Consider the following 20196-nt stretch of genomic DNA (forward strand, 5'->3'; position numbering starts at 1 on the left):
TTGAATAGTGACTTTGATATTCGAATATTCGAATATTTTAATATTTGGTGAATGCCCTAGTCTGTACCAGAGGGTCTGTAGCAGAGCCCGACCGATGCCAGAGTTTTGAGTCCGATGTCCAGCCAAGATTTTTGAAAGTCCCCAGAGTCCTGACCAGTGGGTTCTCAACCTGTGGGTCGGGACCCACAGGGGGATCACCTCCCCACATGAATTTGGGGTGGTCCCCAGTTGACAGTAAAGTGACAATTTAAGGACTTCTAATACCTAATACTGTACTTTAAAAAAAGACCATTACTGCATCAAAAGTAATCAACACACTATGACTATACCATAAAAACTGGTCAAATATTGGCCAAATTGTCAAATTGTATAAGAAAGATGCAAACATTTTGAAAATTGTCAATTTACAAGATTGTAGATCAGCTGTTTTCACAATATATAAATCTGTGGAACCGAGTCAAACTAAATATAATGCCTCAAATCCTACAATTCCAAGTGCTTGTGCAGGGTGGGGGGGTCCCCAGTTCAAATATGATTATTTTTGGTGGGTCGCAGCCTGAAAAGGTCGAGAACCACTGGTCTAGACCACCGATGTTTTGAATAGCCAAACACAGAGATGTCAGTGGTCAAAAAATCGGGACACATGGGCTGCATAATTACAGATAGGCGCACGACGTCTAAAAAAAAAAAAAGTTCAATGATGTCCGATTATATAAGCGACTGAAGTGCTACATATCGTGGGGCTCCAGTGTGTTTATGGGGTGTCTGCACCGTCACAGAGGGCCGGGGACATTCCTCCCCACATGTTCGCCATTTCCTCTCCTGCTCCAGGGGTCCTGGGGGGCCCCTCCCTCCCCCTCCAGGGGCCACGGAAGATCCACTGAGCGTTCATGGTTCTCATTACAGAGCCTGTTTTAATTGGTAGAACGCTGGCCTAACGGGGGTCCTCCTCTCCGGTCCCTCTCTAGAGCCGTGAGAGAGTACACCGTCCCCCTGTAAAGGTGCTCATATACCAGCTCAGTGACGTAGGCGGAGCTACCATCAAAGAGTTGCGAGTGTTCGACTTCTTTAAACTCCGACTTTATTGTCACATCGCAGGTCGACAGGTGTAAAAAAAAAAAACATCTGTGAAATATTTTGTCATATACAAGCTCCTTTCATTTGTACTTTTCAGGAGAGGGGGGAAGAATAGAGAAAGAGGGAAAACAAGGAATGGTCAGAAACTGTTGTTTTTGACAGCAAAATTTGATTTAGTTTTAGTCATAGTCTTTTGAATAAAATGTTATTTAGTTTTAGTCATAATTTAGTTAGCTTGATGTGAGCTTGAAGATCACCTGAGAGCAACCAAACATAAAATGACTCTCTTCTCCAGTAGTCCCTCCCTAACGTTTTAGTCTAGTTTTTATTTTGTTGATGAAATTGTCAATATATTTAGTCTTAGTTCTAGTCATCACAGCTTAGTTTTTATCTCGTTTTTATTTCGTTTTCGTCAGTGAAAAAAAACGCAGTCGACAAAATTTTTTCGTCATAATTTTAGTCGACGAAATCAACACTGGTCAGAAATGTCAAATATTCCTGCTGGGACTAGAATAAAAATATGTGCATGAGGTGAAGTGTGTGTGTCGGCCTCTACATCCCAGACTGTCTTGTTCACAGGCCTCCGTCTCGGTGGCATCGTCCAGTCACAGGGGGGAGGTTTACGACATCCCCAACCAAGCAAGACGCACCTCACTTTACACTGTGAGTCTGGACACCATTCCTTCAAGAGTAGCAACAAAAAAAAATGCAAAATTATATTGTATCAACAAAACAACACTAAGTAAGTAAGTAGGTCGGAGAGGCTTATTGTCCATATCAGCCGAGAACGGGGGAGTCTGTCCCTGTTACAATGCGCTAGACCCCTGGGAGATGGACTGCTGAGGTGGAGCGCCACTAGCCTGGCGGGGCCTGGCGTCATACTGCGTTCACTCACTCATTCCATCCCCAGTATAACGTCTGGCCTTCGGCCTATTGGCAGCTTGAAAAGTGGGCGGGAGTACTTGCCTTGACAGACAGACTCCTCTAACCAATCAGCGTAGCAAAACATCTCTCAGCCAGTCGGAAGAACGGCAAACAAACACGTCTTTTCGGCCGATGAAATCCGCTAGCGCATCCCCCGTGTTCCTTTTTAATTGTTATAATTGATTCCAATAACTCTGAAATAACTGCACTTAATGCTTGTTTTATCGTTGGAGCATTAACTGTTACACTTGTTGCATCGCAAGGGCAGCCATTGTTGTTTTGAAAATGCTGCAGCATGCATCTACGTCACCGTCTACACATGGACCAATCAGGGAAAGCTTTTCACTTGTTGTCAGGAAGACTATGTTTGTTGTGCGGACAGCAGTCACTGATTGGCCCCGATCAGAAAATAATCAGTATACTCGCTGCCTATACCCGGAAGGCCAGACGTTATACTGGGGAAGGAATGAGTGAGTGAACGCAGTATGACGTCAGGCCACGCCAGGCTAGAGCGCCACACCTAGCATCAGCTCCCAGTACTTACCTCACAACCTGCCGCACCCAAGCCGTGCTACTCTTAAGCCCCTATCATAGTAGGCACCACGGTGATAAGCTATCCACCGCGTTGTAGTCTTTTTGAGTCATAAAACTACAACATTACGTCATTACTAGCGGTGAAGAGCTATCCACCGCGAACCCCGACACATCTCTCTGTTTTTACTTTCAGACAGATCGACCCATCACCCCGTTCACTGATTGGTCGATCTAGACCAGTCAGTCACAGTTATAGGACTTCACCGTGACTGACTATGATGGCCTCCACTTTTATTCTCACTTTAGGTGGATAGCTTATCACCTAAAATTTGGCTCTTCACCGCAGACTCTGATAAGGGCTTTACACTGATCAAACCCATGACCTTGTGGTCCATAAACAAGAGCTCTACTGACTGAGCTACCCCGACACAACGCTAAATCATTTGGATCTATTTTCTATAATCAACTAAATTAATCTTATTAAGCACTTAAGCTGTATGTGTTATAATTTACTTTAACTGAACTACAGCCTACAAGTTTATAGATATGATATCTCATATATGTTACCATGGTGGGTTTCCATGGCCCATTTATGCTATACTCACTTAACACATCTGGTGCCAACCCCGAGTTTCCCGAGTTTGTATTGATACCAACGCTGTGCCAACCCCGAGTTTCCCGAGTTTGGGCCGTTTTTGAATTTTATTTTTTTTTTCAATTATTTTTTTTTCAAAAATGGTTTTTGGACCTCCAGAAATGTATTAGGCATGATCGCGATCGCGAAATTGCATGTTTAACCCCCATACCAACCCATTCTTTCAAACATGGCAGCCATGTTTGTTTACATCTGAAGAAAACATAATGGCCCATAAATCATGAATGCCTGAACGGATTTCCAAGCGGATTTTTTTGTTTGAAAGCTGTGAACAGCATCTACACACGTGGTGCATCATCTAGGCATGGGCGTGCACTTTTTACACAATTGCACAATTACATGGAAGTCTATGGTAACCATGGCAACGCGAGACATTGAAGAGAAAAAATCATTGCAACATAAGTGTTAATTGATTATTTGATTAAAATCAACTAAGTTTAGATTGTATTAAATCGATTGGTTTGATTAACCGCTGCATCACCTAATCACTAGAAGCAATTACAGTACCTGTAGAATAGCGCTGTTATTCTTCTGTACATCGATGTGTGAATTTTAAACGTTCTCTTCCTTTCTTCCGCCAGGCGTCCACAGCTCCCAGACAGCTGGTCCGTAAAGCCTCCCTGAGCACCGCCTCCGAGCTGGAGAGACGCTTCAGTCCTCAGGACAACCTGACGGGTAGTGACAGGGTAAGTGTTCAGTCTTCAGGACAACCTGATGGGTAGTGACAGGGTAAGTGTTCAGTCTTCAGGACAACCTGATGGGTAGTGACAGGGTAAGTGTTCAGTCTTCAGGACAACCTGATGGGTAGTGACAGGGTAAGTGTTCAGTCTTCAGGACAACCTGATGGGTAGTGACAGGGTAAGTGTTCAGTCTTCAGGACAACCTGATGGGTAGTGAGAGGGTAAGTGTTCAGTCCTCAGGACAACCTGATGGGTAGTGACAGGGTAAGTGTTCAGTCTTCAGGACAACCTGATGGGTAGTGACAGGGTAAGTGTTCAGTCTTCAGGACAACCTGATGGGTAGTGACAGGGTAAGTGTTCAGTCTTCAGGACAACCTGATGGGTAGTGACAGGGTAAGTGTTCAGTCTTCAGGACAACCTGATGGGTAGTGACAGGGTAAGTGTTCAGTCTTCAGGACAACCTGATGGGTAGTGACAGGGTAAGTGTTCAGTCTTCAGGACAACCTGATGGGTAGTGACAGGGTAAGTGTTCAGTCTTCAGGACAACCTGATGGGTAGTGACAGGGTAAGTGTTCAGTCCTCAGGACAACCTGATGGGTAGTGACAGGGTAAGTGTTCAGTCCTCAGGACAACCTGATGGGTAGTGACAGGGTAAGTGTTCAGTCCTCAGGACAACCTGATGGGTAGTGACAGGGTAAGTGTTCAGTCTTCAGGACAACCTGATGGGTAGTGACAGGGTAAGTGTTCAGTCCTCAGGACAACCTGATGGGTAGTGACAGGGTAAGTGTTCAGTCTTCAGGACAACCTGATGGGTAGTGACAGGGTAAGTGTTCAGTCTTCAGGACAACCTGATGGGTAGTGACAGGGTAAGTGTTCAGTCCTCAGGACAACCTGATGGGTAGTGACAGGGTAAGTGTTCAGTCTTCAGGACAACCTGATGGGTAGTGACAGGGTAAGTGTTCAGTCCTCAGGACAACCTGATGGGTAGTGACAGGGTAAGTGTTCAGTCTTCAGGACAACCTGATGGGTAGTGACAGGGTAAGTGTTCAGTCTTCAGGACAACCTGATGGGTAGTGACAGGGTAAGTGTTCAGTCTTCAGGACAACCTGATGGGTAGTGACAGGGTAAGTGTTCAGTCCTCAGGACAACCTGATGGGTAGTGACAGGGTAAGTGTTCAGTCCTCAGGACAACCTGACGGGTAGTGAGAGGGTAAGTGCCTGACATGCACTTCATACACTGGATTTAATGAATGAATTAATCAATTAATTAATTCATTCATTCATTCATTCATGTATGTTTTGGGGGGATCTAATCGCATTTTTTTTAATAATCAACCAAATAGGAATGTGACGATATGAAAATTACATGTCACGATTATTGTGGTAAACAATAATTGCGATGAACGCTATTATCGCGATAATCAAACGTTGGCACTTTTTTGTTAACCATTTGAACCGCCAGCATCCGACTGCAGACTGGCTTCCAGAGTTTGCGGGATAGCCTCGTTTAACCCAGAAAATAGCCAATCTACAAGTTCATATCGCCTCACATCGCTACGCATTGTGTTTGTGAACGCCCTGAAATTGATTATTTGATTACAATCTATTATTCTTAATATTTCTTAATCTATTAAACCGATAAGTCTGATTAACCGTTGCACCCCTGGTATTCTGTGGTTCTGTGCAGATGTATGCGGTCCCCCCCGCTCCCTCTCAGGACCCCAGCTATGACATCCCCGTCCCCTCGGCCAACGAGGCCCAGCAGAGGGCGCTGATCGGCGGGTACAACACGCTGCCCACCCCCCGCAAGCCAGAGTGGATCTACGACGTACCCGTGTCCCCCGAAAAACCCGGCTCCTACGGAACCATGCCCTCCAAAGTGCTCGGTAAGCTGCCCTTTGCCCCCCCCCCCCCCCCCCCCCTTTTTTTTAAAAAACCCATTAAGACCGCCAGCAAGCATGTCAGGACCTGGACCAATCAGTGACGTCTTGATTGGGGCCAGATTACAGCCCATTATGGGGATGATCTTGACGTCATTACCAGGATGTCGTCTTTGTTTGACAGGATTATTGTTATTGTTTGTAATGTTAGTTGAAATATGACCATATTCTGGGACATATCTAACTAGTTATGATATTAATCCGGCCTAGAATATCACCTGATTTCAACCAACATAAATTCTGTGACGTCAAGATCATCCCCATATGGGCTGTGATCTGGCCCCAATCCAGACGTCACTGATTGGTCCAGGTCCTGACCGTGCTTGCTGGGCTGAGGCCGATTCTACACATGCCTTCTAAATCAGAAGTTCTTAAACTTTTTCTTGGTTGAAAATTATACGAAAAACTAACAAAGAAAACTAAAATTACACAGATGAAATTACGCAAAAGTCCCAGGCAGTGCCGAGGGCCAAATAAGAAGCCTGTGGATGTTACTCTTTTCCTAATCGCTGCTGCTGAGTCTTTTTTATTGTTATTTTCTAATATGTTCTTTATTTTTGAAAAATTGTGAAAATTAGAATTTTGACCCGATCCTATAAGTGTCTTTTGAATCCTTCTAAGACTTTTTGAAAAACCTATGTTTCTATGTCAGCAATCTGGTTAACCATCGTCAAAGAAAAGGTCCTTTTCACTTAACTGGAGCTCAGTTAGTCTGTTCTTGAGAGACTACTATGTCAGTGGTTCTCAAACCTTTTCATGTGAAGGACCCCCAAACTGATATTTATTTGGCCACGGACCCCCATCTCAAAATATCTAGTTTAAGGGACCCCCCAGAAGCAAAATTAGAGTTACAAACGTTCGCTTCAAAAATACATATGTTCAAAGATGTGCACACATTTTCACAACTTTTTCAAAAATAGCAGATCTACAAGCTCGCAGCGCGGCACTCGGTGCCGCGCTGTGAGCTTGTATATCTGCTATTTTTCACTGGTTAAAGCATTCAAAAGTGTTGCTCCCAGCTGTGTTTCAGAACTGCTATACTGTCTGTTTCTCTATCTTTGAATCTCCCTCCCAGGTCATGCCTGGCCGGCACAGAGCTGCCTCTACGACATCCCTAAAGCCTCCTCCTCTCTGCAGCAGCAGCAGCAGGACGCCCCCAGCCCGCCCAAGGTGCTTCCCAGAGCCCCCGTCTACAACGGCCTGGGGGCCGGCCAGGAGCAGCTGTACGCCGTACCGCCCCACGAGGGACACCGAGGACACCTACCCCTGGAGGTCAGAGGAGACCCCAGTAGAGGACATCTACCCCTGGAGTGCCGGGGAGACCCCAGCAGCGCCTACGATCACGCCAGAGTGCGTCTGCAACGCACCAGGAAGATCCTGCTGCCCCTCAAGGTTGTTTTGCCTTTCTTTTTCTTTGTTTCATTAGAGTCAGGGTTCCCACACATTTTTTACCAATTAATTTCCAAAACTTTTCCAGAATATTTAACCCAATTTCCAGGACTATAACAATAATTCAGCTCAGCTCACAGTGCCCAAAGACAGGCAGTGTATGACAGTGGTTCTCAACCTTTTTAGGCTGTGACCCCCGAAATAATCATATTTTGACTGGGGTTAGGGTTAGGGTTAGTCAATAACCAAAGACAATGCATAGCTATTTTTTTGTTCATTGACCGTGGGAACCCTGTAGAGTTGTGTCCGCAAGGCCGAAGGTGGGGGTTTGTTTATGGTTTATGTCTGAGTCAGAGTGATGTGGCCATGGCGGCTGTTATTGGGTTGGTTCAGGTTATGAGTAAACCCAGACGGATCTCACCCATATTTCATATCCCATCCTAATTGGCTAACATTGGCTTCCAAAGTTTGCATGCAGGATTGGTCCATTTTTAACAAAATGATTTAAATCATAAACGCAGCTTGTGATTACAGAGAAATTCTGCACGCACATTCCCACTAGGTCAAGGAACAAATGCCACCCTTTTCACATTGGCCAGTTATAGCGCCACCAGCAGGTCGACTTTTGACAATTTTGGATCAAAATGCCTCATGCAGTGTCAACGTTAAAGGCCCTTTTCACATTTAGCGCCACCAGGAGGCCACAATAACTATTACCTGACCTGGTGGAGTCCTGTGCTTCTAGTTCAGTGTTTCTCAACCTTTTGTCTACATGGGCACACTTTTCATGTCCCAAGAATCCATGGGCACGCCAACATAATACGGAGGTGTAAATATCGTCACTGTCAGGAAGAAACCTTGTATCTCCAAGTTTCAAATGTGTACGTTTCTTCACAAAGTAAAGCCCTGCTTCATCATACAAGGCTGTCGCACAACAGTAGTGAAAACAGCAGATCTACAAGCACACAACGCCTCGCACCGCGAGGCGTTGTGTGCTTGTAGATCGGCTGTTTTCACTAGTTTAAATCATTTTTTAAATGATAAATACAACACTGTCTTTCAAGCATTTTCAAGGGGCACACTTGACCCTTCTCAGGGGCACACCAAAGGTCCCCAGGCACAGTGGTTGAGAAACACTGTTCTAGTTATCTATTATTTCGTTTTACTTTGGACGACACGTGGTCATGTATGGTGAACTGAAGAACTGGCAGAGCTCCATTATGCAGGCCCTACAGTTACAGTATGTTGGTTATGCTCTGTTACAGTATATATACTGTGTGCTCGACCACTTACAGTATGTTGGTGCAACGCCACTAATGTGACGCAAATGGGTCGGGTGGAGCAATCAGGGAAACCCACAGATTCAATGCTTCCTTTTTTACACACACACGCACGCACGCACGCACGCACATGCACGCACGCACACACACACACACACACACACACACACACACACACACACACACACACACACACACACACACACACACACACACACACATTTTAACCATGTATTTATGTCCACACGAAGGAGATGCATACTAGGACACACATATTATAGGTGCAATCTAGTTACATTTACACAATCATGGCATATGTCTTCATGATACAACAGCATGTCTCTTGGGTATAAGTAGCAGCGTCTCCGCCATATGTGGAGGCTGCCGATTATAGCGGAGACGGCACAATACTTTGCCAGCCTTTTTTGCCTCTTTTTTGGGCATCCCAGCCTGTGGGTATAATGTCTGGGCTGCCAAATATAAAAACAAATAGTCTGCACCTTTAGCCCAGCTCTGAGATGGTATGTAGACGTGGCTGCTATTTAATGACCTTGGTCATGAAAGCTTCCTCTAGGCTAAGGTCAAAGATGCAGGCTATCTCTAATACAGACACCTCCCTGGACTCTTCATCAACCACAACAACATAATAAATAAAATTAACTGTCAAAGATGAAAAGATGTCCGAGTTATCACAGAGATGAAACATGGAATGAGTGCAGTGGCGTCAGTTCAGAAAAAGCTAAGGTATGGCAAAATGACTGGTGTCTTGCACGCGCGCCTTCGCAACGGGCATGATACATTCATTTTAAGAAGTACATTTTATTTCCCCCCCGGTTTCTTGGGCTGGATATGGCAGCCTGGAACGGTTGTTCAAGTGCAGCTAAACTTGGCATGTTAGTAAACGTGCCACAATTAACAACAATGCATTGCACCTGTGCAGCTGACCTGCGGAACCTGGGAATATACCATTTTGTCAAGATGTGGAGAATATAATTATAATACCTTGCTAAAGGGACAATTTTGTTAAATGTTGCATTTGTAGTTATTTTACTGTAATTTAACAACATAATAACCAGAACAGATAGACAATGAGACATTCATGGATTTATATTTAAAAGTAACTTTTATTTTCCCCCTGGACCCAGGGTATGGCAGCTGCATACCCCTGCCATACCCAATTGACGCCCCTGAATGAGTGACATGGTAATGTTTGTACATTCTCATTGAGGGAGCTTGCTGTTCTGTGCAGGAGCGAGCGGGCAGCGTGGACTCCCAGCTGCAGGAGGAAGATGACCGGAGCTCCTCCTCCTCCTCATGCTCCTCAGGCTCCTCCTCCAGCAGCCAGAGGAGCTCCACCTCCTCCACCAGCTCCTCCTCCTGTGACTCCCTGGCCCTGAGCTCCTCCCCCTCATCCTCCTCGCCAGAGCCTCCCATGCGCCAGGTGACAACTATAGGATGGGACCATAAGCGTTATTATTGTTTATCCCAAAATGCTCCCAAAATAGAGGATCTGCAAGCTCACAGCGTGTTGCAGCATGACACATTGTGAGCTTGTATTTCCGGCATGCAGCAAGTATAATTCAAGCATTACGGCAGCATAATGGCCTGCCAAAACGCAGGCCATTTGTTTTTAGATTAAATCAACTGTTAGATTTAGTTGAGTAAAATCTTGTGGTATTTAGTCGACCAAAACTAGACTAAAACTGAAACATTTCACGTGAATAAATCATGACTAAAACAAAATTCGATTTTAGTCATAAGACTAGGACTACTCCTTATCATTTAGGACTATCATTTTCAAAGCAAACATTTGTAACTCAAATCTTTGCTACTGGTGGTCCCTGGAACAACATATTCTGAGATGGGCCGAGGCCAAATGCCTATCATTTTGGGGGTCCTTGACATGAAAAAGTTTGAGAACCACTGATTTAGAAGACATTTATATAATTTAGAAGATATTTATAGACATTTATAGAATTCAAACACTTGCACAGATGTTTTCAAAAATAGCAGATCTACATCTTCAATAGCTAAAGCATGAAATAATAACCATTAAGTGGTTAAAATCTAAAGTGACACAGACGTTCAGGTCTAAATGGCTTAAAGAGGTGGTGCCATGATTTCCCCCCCTCTAAAACATGATTATCAGGTATTATGATTATACTAGGAGGAAGATTTTTTCCAAAAAAGTATACAGAAAGAGTTAAAATTGGGTTTTTATGTGGCCACACCCCCAGTTCATTAAGTATGCATGGATGGCATGGTGGGTGGTGACCCAGCTGATATAGCCACACCCCACAGTGTTGGGTGAATGGCAATTGGGGAGGAGTTGATACTGTGACACCCTTAGTATCTGTGTTTTTTAACTGACACTTTTGGCCACAAGGTGGCAGCCTCCAAAAGAAAACAAACAAATACTAAGAGAATACATCATTTTTCAAAAAAAAAAAACACATCAGAGGGTCTAATGAAGTACTTTCAACCTCCTAGACACATGAAAAACAGAAAAAGTACAAAACTATGGCACCACCTCTTTAAATAAATAAATACAAACAAGCATAACAACGTGTTGCCCACCCTGCAGGTGACCCTGTGCCAGGGCGAGGCGGGCCGCAGGCTGCTGGACCTCCAGGAGGGCGTGGTGCGGGCGGTGCCGCGCCTCATGGAGTTCGTCAGCAGCCGCTGGCGGCGGCGGGAGCACCTGGAGGAGCACCTGGACGCCATCCGCCACGCCGCCGAGGCCGTGGCCGCCGCGCTCACACGCTTCCTCAACTTCACCCTGGACGTCAAGGGAAACGCCTGCCGCCTCACCGACGCCAACCTGCAGGTAGGGGGCGCTGTTGGTTTGGACCGCAAATTGTGATTTGGTTTTAGTCATGGTCTTTAGTTTGAATGAAATTTCATTCAGGGTTTAGTCATGTTTTAGTAATCTGAAATGTTTTAGTTTCTAGTCTAGTTTTAGTTGACTAAATCTAAAGTAGATTTAGTTGATTTTGCCTTGATGGCACGTTAATGCCTGATTTTACACTGAAAATAGCCGATCTACAAGCTCACAACGCGTCTCAGCGTGACGCGTTGTGAGCTTGTATATCTGAGCTGGTAGATCTGCTAACACCCGAGTGCAACCAAGCATAAAATTACTTGTCTGTTAGTTCTACTGGATCTCTGCTCCACTGGTCCCTGCTGATGGCCTGAGCTCTGTCAGCTGTGGCGATCCAGCTCACAGCTCACAGCTCGCACTTCGTGCATTTTTGAAAGTCTTGAAAAGTTTTGAATGATTTTGAATTAAGAAAAAGTGTGAGAACTACTGATTCAGAAGGCGTTTGTAGAACCTTTAATACTGGGTTTTAATAGAGAACTAAAATGGAATGATGGCGACACTGCTCCTTACCCTGCAGGCCCGCATCCACAAGCAGCTGTCGGTGGTGGCCGACTCGGGCGTGATCCTGCAGGAGACGGTGAACGCCCTGGGGGCCACAGGCTGGCCCCTGGACGCCCTGTCCCAGGACCCCGCCACGGCGCAGACCCCCGACCAGCTGGAGCGCTTTGTCATGGTGGCGCGCACCGTGCCCGAGGACGTCAAGCGTCTGGTGTCCATCCTCAACGCCAACGGGAAGCTCCTGTTCAGGTCCCCCGCCCAGAGGGAGAGCGCCACCAACGCCACGACCGGCGCCGCGGAGCAGCCGCCTCCGCACGACGTCCACCGCACCGCTCCCAAGATGGGCGAACCAGATCCTGATCTCACAGAGGACGATAATGACTATGTTCAGCTACAGGTGAAAGCTAGGGGTATTTTTATGTGTTACTTTGTTAATTGAGTTAACAAAAAGGCTGAAAAAACAGCCCAAAAGGCACGCACATCTAAAGCCATATAGGCTGGGTGTAGCCGCAAATTGCAACACTAGATTTTATTTTAATCGGATGAATCTAGGGTTGCAATACCTCCCATAGGGATCCAATGCATCAAAACGTTTTTTTTTGCTATCTGATTGTATTAAACGACTTCAAACTCACCAATATTGTGGCTCTATGGAAAGCTTGGAATTTACTCTTGCTATCTGCAAAGTGTTTGTTTCTGAAAAATCCACCGTAGAATTGTTATGATTTATTTTCTGTCAAGAAATCCGAGCAGACATGGTTTATTTTCTAAGTGTTGAACTTCGGAAGCGCTCGTCTTCTATTACGCAGCGTCCCGCTGCCTCCTGCATTATCTGACATTCAGAACCAGGTGGTACACAGGACCGCTGAGTGACTTCCCACAAGCGCTTCCAAACTCCAGCACTTAGAAAAAATAATCACCTGAAGCCAATTTCTTGATAGAAAGTAGCTCCTAACATGTCTACGGTGGATTTTTCAGAAACAAACACTTTGCAGATAGCAAGAGTAAATCCCAAGCTTTCCATAGAGCCACAATATTGGTGAGTTTGACGTAGTTTAATACAATCAGATAGCAAAAAAAAACGTTTTGATGCATTGGCTGCCTATGGGAGGTATTGCAACCCTAGATTCATCCGATTAAAATAAAATCTAGTGTTGCAATTTGCGGCTAGGCTGGGTGCTGGACTATACACAGTCTACATCTAAAGCCATATAGGCTGGGTGCTGGACTATAAACAGTCTACATCTAAAGCCATATAGGCTGGGTGCTGGACTATAAACAGTCTACATCTAAAGCCATATAGGCTGGGTGCTGGACTAATTATTTTCTTACTAATTTACAAGTAAGAAAATAAGAGTCTGCACACCAATTTTATGCTCCCAAAGCTTACTTAGGTGAAGTAAACGTACGCTTTGGCAGCAACTGGTGTCACTCAAAAGTAAAAGATCTGCAAGCTCAAAGCTAGTTTGGGGTTGTAGATCTGCTCTTTTTGCTATTTTTGAATCCAGAAAAGTAACAGTTTTGGACCTACTGTACCAGTATGAGGTATTTGAGACTATTTCTCTTCTGGCTCTGGAGCTGAAATGTTTTGGAACTTTATTTAAATGAATGATAAACAAACATAAAGGCTCATCCATGCTAAATAATGGAAGTTCTCACTTTTGACTTTAATTTCTCATTCAGACCAAGAGTGACTTTGAAACGCAACAAAAGAAAGCGCAGGAGGATCGGAAGGAGAATACCACCACATCCACTAACAAAAACATTCAGGTATGTATTTCACTTCATAAGAACAGGATTCATTTTCTTCTATTAGGGCATGTCAAACACTAGTCAAACATCACTACTGCCTCCATTCAAGGTAGTGATATCTTTAAAAATATATATTTGAAAGCTCTTTATTGTGATAATGATCATTGATATATAGTGTTCAGTAACAGGGCTCTCCCTCCCTGTTTCACCAGCTCTCTAATACACAGACAATAGATATGCAGGTGGGTTGCCAATTTCATCCAATCAGGAGAGAGATCCCATTCATCAGCTTCAATATTATAGTGTTCCAATAAGAGTATAGCCTCCTCTTTTTTTCTTTCTTTCATCACTTCCAGTTTCACTTGTTTATCCTGTATTCTGTATGAGTTCTCTGTCCTTGGCAACTCACCCCGAAAATGTGTTCATTCTATTGAATATATATTGTATGTATATATGCAATCTGAGTTCCCAGAGGTAATTTTTTTCCGCCACTAGGGGGCGAAAACTGAAAATTACTAGTATGTTGATATTCATGGGTTGCATAGCATTTGTAGTCCTACACCAGCCATTTTGAGGACCAACACAGGTGTTTTGATTAACGTAGAACGTAGAACATTGGTTCTATGCCAATCAGTCCTCAATATGGCCGGTTTAAAACAAATGCAACCCATGAATATACTGTACATAGCAAGAACAATCCTTAAAGCGGTTCCTGGATTGAAAGGTGTATTACGTAAAGGGTGTCCTGGTCTACAGTATGGGTTAAAAATTACATTGTTTCATCACATCCATCTCATTCAACCCATTTCATCCTCTCTGCCTCCCCTCCTCTCCTCTCCTCCCAGGCGGATCAGAAGCGGCGTTCCTCGGAGCATGGGGTGGGCGTGCCGGAGCAGCAGAAGCAGAAGCCCCCCTCCCTGTCGGAGCACTGCAGGCTGTACTTCGGGGCGCTCCAGAAGGCCATCGGGGGGCTGGTGGGCAGCCTGCGGGACAGCCAGCCCCCCGAGAGGTTCATCTCCCACAGCAAGCTGGTCATCATGGTGGGACAGAGGCTGGTGGACACGCTCTGCAGGTACAGGACAGGGTCGCCATCATGACATCTTAAGGCAGTGTTTCTCAACCTTTTTTCTGCATGGGCACACTTTTCATGTCCCAAGAATCCATGGGCACACCAACATAATACGGGGGTGTAAATATCGTCACTGTCGGGAAGAAACCTCGTATCTCCAAGTTTCAAATTTTGTAAGTTTCTTCGCAAAGTAAAGCCCTGCTTCATGATACAAGGCTGTCGCACAACAGTAGTGAAAACAGCAGATCTACAAGCACACAACGCTGCGTTGTGTGCTTGTAGATCGGCTGTTTTCACTAGTTTAAATCATTTTTAAAATGATAAATACAATACTGACTTTCAAGCAGTTTCAAGGGGCACACTTGACCCTTCTCAGGGGCACACCAAAGGTCCCCAGGCACAGTGGTTGAGAAACACTGTCTTAGGGGTCTTTATCATCGTTATGAGAGTAAAACGTGTTCTTGGTCAGCTCTTTTTCTCCCCCCTACACTGAACCTCTTTACCCGACGGCCTTTGCTGCATGTCACTCCCCGTTACTGTTTCCTGTCTATGTACTGTGCTATCAATAAAGGCATAAAAGCCCCCACAATATCTTAGTATAATATATAGCAGATCTACAAGCTCACAACACCTCGCAGTGGTACGAGGCGTTGTGTGCTTGTAGATCTGCTATTTTCAGCTAATGTTCCCCTCAGAATATGGACTCTAGGGTTCAGTGGTTAATGTTGATTGTGTAATAATCGTGATCTGCGGGGTGTGTGTGTGTGTGTGTGTGTGTGTGTGTGTGTGTGTGTGTGTGTGTGTGTGTGTGCGTGTGTGCGGGTGTGCGTGTGCGTGTGCAGGGAGGCTCACAACAACAACAGCAGTGGAGGCGGCAGCAGCAGCAGTCAGAGTCTGCTGTGTAAGAGCAACCACCTGTGTGCTCTGCTCAAGCAGCTTGCCGTCGCCACCAAGAAGGCCGCGCTGCACTACCCGGACCGCCAGGCGCTGCTGGAGGCCCAGGACTTCGCCACAGAGCTGGCTCAGAGGGCACAGCACTTCCGCATATCACTGGACCTCTGAGCACGGTAGCTCTCCAAGGACCGCCCGTAACTAGCCCAGCATGGGCGTAGATATTAGTCTGGAACTTCGGTGTGGGAGATTCATTTCCATGGTGCCGGTTACAAACACATTCAAAGGTCACAGCAAGCAATGTCCCACTTTGAATAGCGGGCTCTGATTGGTCACCCACAACTCTGGGGTGAGCGGAATGTCATTTAAACCATGTTGGCTTGTGGTGGACATTTAGTTTTTGAATTGACCTAAAGAAGGCAACGATCTGTCAAATGGAGCACTGACAGAGAATGCTCCCTTGCCGAGCTCTGTGTGAGCAAATGGAACGTTGAGCGCCAGGAAGTCGCCTGAGCGCGTCTGATAAGGACCAGGGTTCACATTCAACATAGACCACAACAGGGACGTGCTGGCCATTGGGAAAAGCGGGACAACTCCGAACGGCCGGTTCATTCCCGGCCGGTCCAGGCCGGCCATTAGGAAAAAAAATCCATGTTCCATTTTGGGGGCTAAGCGGCCAACAAAGTAAATCGTCACTGTCAGGCAGAAACCTTGTATCTCCAAGTTTCATATTTGTTAATTTTTTAGCAAAGCAAAGCCCTGCTTCATCATACAAGGCCTTCGCGCAAATGTAGTGAAAACAGCAGATCTACAAGCACACAACGCCTCGCGGTGCGAGGCGTTGTGTGCTTGTAGATCGGCTGTTTTCACTAGTTTAAATCATTTTTGAGCGGTGGTCACACCGTCTCCATAGCGTGGCCGTGTGTGTAGGTATGTTTGTATGTGGGCGGGTGGGTCTGTATGTAGCCTGAAGCCTGTGGTGTAGTACCTTTTATGACCACACATGTTAAGGGAGGGGCGCTGTTTTCAGGCCAGGCCAGGCCAGGCACACACACACACACGCACACACACACACACACACATGGGGGAAGGGGGGAGGGGTTGGTGGGTAAGAGGGTGCTGTTGAGACTAGCCTGGGGGGGGGGGGGGGGGGGGGGGGGCGGGGGGGAGGTGACAGAATTCATAGATCTAGAACACATCAAATTCATAGAACACAGAATATGTACAGTACAGAACAGTTAGGTACAGTAGAGTACAGTAAACCACCGCTCAGTTCACACGGGTGGGATTTTAAAATGATAAATACAAAACAAACGGTTTTGGACATACAAGGTTTCCAACGACAAAATATAACTCATGTAATTGGCCCACTGGCTTGTCACTTTGTCACAAATCTTTGAGTAGCAGCAGTGCTATAGAGAGAGATCTCTCTCTATAGCGTGCAATGAGGGCCTCTCCAACTCCTTTTCCCGGGCTGAATCAGGGGCCCAGCATGTCCCTGGACCACAATGTAAGGGGGGAGCAGCCCTGAGATGGTTTTGAAAATAAAAATAAATAGCAGTGCTTATCATGCCTCTCAGACAGTCTTTGCAACGGACACATACTGTATTGATGGCCATGCTGAAGAGGGCCAGACCAATCTGCCCAGGGCTGGTTTTGTTTTTAGCTCTGGCAGATTCGTCTGGTTTCCAGGCTACTCCGTAAACTATGAGTGTACAAATGTGTGCTACAGACCTATAAGCGTCCGTTTTGCAACCCCCTCATGGAGCCCTGAGCAAGGACGTGCTGGCCATTGGGAAAAGCGGGACAACTCCCGAACGGCCGGTTCATTCCCGGCGGGTCCAGGCCGGCCATTAGGAAAGAAATGTCGAGCAGAAACCTCATATCTCCAAGTTTCAAATTTGTACATTTTTTCGCAAAGTAAAGCCCTGCTTCATCATACAAGGCCGTCACACAAAAGTAGTGAAAACAGCAGATCTACAAGCACACAACACCTCGTGGTGCGAGTTTAAATCATTTTTTAAATGAAAAATACAAAACAAACGGTTTTGGACATACAAGGTTTCCACCCGACAACGACGAAATATAACTCATGTAATTGGCCCACTGGCTTGTCACGTGTCATGATCTGAAATGGCAAATCTTTGAGTAGCAGCAGCGCTATAGAGAGATCTCTCTCTATAGCGCGCAATGAGGGCCTCTCCAACTATTTTTCCCTGGCTGAATCAGGGTCCCAGCATGTCCCTGGCCCTGAGGGTCCCCGGACCCCACTTTGAGAACCACCACTCAGAGCACACGGAACGAGAGTGACAGATGTCACAGCGCGTCCTGAAGCGGAACGCTGTGAGCTTCTAGATCGGTTGTTTTCACAATTCTTTTAACAAGGTTTAAGTGGTTAATTCATAATGTCTTTCTGGAGGTTTGGATCCTGGTGAGACACCGAATTCTGACTGCTGACAGTCTCTTGACAGAGATAATACAATTATACAAACTGGAGAAAAGATAAGTCGATGTCTGTCTTGTCCGAGGCTATAGGATCAGAGCTGTATGATTTCTTCAGCAAAAACAGATTATTTTCTACAGCTGTCATCATGGGTGTTTAGTAACCAATCAGCTCGTTTAGACATTTCATATTTCAACTCCCGCTGAATGTTTTTTTTTCTTGCATACTGTCATACTGTAGCTTTACTGCCTAGAATGGTTCTCTCACTTATATTACCCATCACAATGTAATGAATGCAGTTACTGTAAGTGTAAATACTAGGACAAACTCTGTGTTTCTCAAACTTTTACATTTCAACTCTGACAGTGTACAAATGGAACCAAATTGGTTCCATTTGTACACTGTCAGAGTTACAGACTTGTATGGGTCCATTTAGACCACCCTAAAGGAACCCACAGAGTCCCTGAAATCCACTTTGTGAAGCACTGCTCTAACTTGTGCTTTTTCCTAAATAAACCATTTACTTGATCATATAGGCCTACCAATGCCACACAAAGGTATCGAAGCGACACGTTTTGAGCTTGTAGATCTGTTTTTGCCACTTTTGAAAAGAGACAATACGTTTTATGGGTCATAATGCTTAAGTTGTAATTAGTTTTATGTTATGAACAGATTCATAATCCTAACAGGCCAGAGTTCCAAAACAAATTGCACATTCATGATGGCGTCAGTTTAGGCCAAATTTTAAGACACAATTAATGTATAATATATTTTGTATCTTTTATATAATTTACATGCGTTTCATATTGTTTGTTATTTGAGTATTTTGTATTGTGTATGACCCTCCAGGTTGTATGTTTGTTTTGCTCTTTTTGTGAATATCTATGTAAATAAATAAATAACCAAGATGTGTTATGCATTCCCACAGTATTCTGGAATACAATTTTATTGATATTCCGATTAAAGGAAGAAAAAAAGGAAACCTTTAAGACTGGATGTGTGATTAATATCTCATGTAGAAATAAAAGTGTGTTTACTTACAAAGAGGAATGCAGGAACTCTGTTGGAGAGACCAGAAAGAATTATACTGCCCTCTGCTGGTAGCTATCCTATTATACACAGCCCAGCAGAGAATGCTGTGTATGGAAAGCGCCCATTGCATCTTCCATTGATTGAAAAGTTTATTAGCAGTTTGCAATAGAAAAAAATACGACAGCACAACTCACTGGTACAAGGTCAACCAAAAGGAGATAAGCGTTACGGCTTATTTACACAGGAACCACTTTATGTATCTCATATAACATTGAAAGACAGACGGATAGAACACAGTACTACATAGGATAACGTCAATTACAAAAGCAGAAAAAATGGGGAGAAAACATGGGGGGACAGGGACATGGGGGCTTTTAGTCTATTTACAAGTCTCGAGTAGCAGCCGCATGAAGGTGACTTTTCAGACCAATGTTGAAGGAGCTCGGGATTTGCACTCCTTTAAGGCTTGTGGAAGGGCGTTCCACATGTTGGTGGTATAGCAGGAGAACGAATTAGAGCCTTTTATAGTGTTAAATCTAGGTTGAACATGATTAGTGGAGCTGCCTCTGGTGTTGTGATCGTGGACATCCTTGACCTATAGGAAGTGGTTTGTCAGGTACATGGGTATCTTGGAGGTGTAGTGTATCTTGTACACCAGGCCCATTGCAAGATGCTGTACTCTGTCAGCTACTTTGAGCCACCCCACGCTTTCTTGGTGATGACCATTTAAAAGGGAAAAAGGTGCAAACTTTTGGCACGCTACTACATACTTCAGAGCTGCCAACCCTCTAGCCCTGGCCTGAAACATGACGCCAGAGGTAATTTCTCCTGGATTTGTTATCAAACTCCCGCAATTCACCAGAAAACAGGTAATTACATCATTACCCCCAGCCCCCCCAACTTTTGTCCAGAATGTCCACACCGCGGGAGGCTGAAGCCATATTGAGCGCTACTCCCCGCCCGTTTGCATACATGCAATTGATGCAAATAGGCTATAGGAGCGCTCCGCGGGGTGCTGAAACCCTGTGGCACCCACAGACTTACCGCCTATGGATATGCATACCTGCCAACACTCCTGTTTTTTGGCCATGTCTCCTGTTCTAGAATGACCCCCAAAACAGGAGATTTGTCTCCTTTCGTCATTTTAAAGT

The 20196-nt window shown here is 45.1% G+C and overlaps 1 protein-coding gene across 1 annotated transcript in view; it reads left to right on the plus strand.

Annotated features, from left to right (window-relative positions):
- The window catches only part of cass4 (Cas scaffold protein family member 4), a gene marked incomplete at both ends in the record, with an annotated part of 34612 nt that extends 18871 nt beyond the window's left edge, over positions 1 to 15741 (plus strand). Inside the window, 10 exons of the mRNA XM_080727994.1 lie at positions 1657 to 1740; positions 3772 to 3876; positions 5558 to 5756; positions 6886 to 7202; positions 9729 to 9920; positions 11064 to 11306; positions 11878 to 12255; positions 13542 to 13628; positions 14456 to 14682; positions 15522 to 15741. Of these exons, the coding sequence (XP_080584120.1) occupies positions 1657 to 1740; positions 3772 to 3876; positions 5558 to 5756; positions 6886 to 7202; positions 9729 to 9920; positions 11064 to 11306; positions 11878 to 12255; positions 13542 to 13628; positions 14456 to 14682; positions 15522 to 15741 (2052 nt within the window). The remainder of the gene's footprint in view (positions 1 to 1656; positions 1741 to 3771; positions 3877 to 5557; positions 5757 to 6885; positions 7203 to 9728; positions 9921 to 11063; positions 11307 to 11877; positions 12256 to 13541; positions 13629 to 14455; positions 14683 to 15521) is intronic.
- Positions 15742 to 20196: the final 4455 nt, after the last annotated feature.

The sequence above is a fragment of the Nannobrachium achirus genome (assembly GCF_963921795.1).
Source record: "Nannobrachium achirus genome assembly, chromosome: 6".
Classification (NCBI taxonomy): Eukaryota; Metazoa; Chordata; class Actinopteri; order Myctophiformes; family Myctophidae; genus Nannobrachium; species Nannobrachium achirus.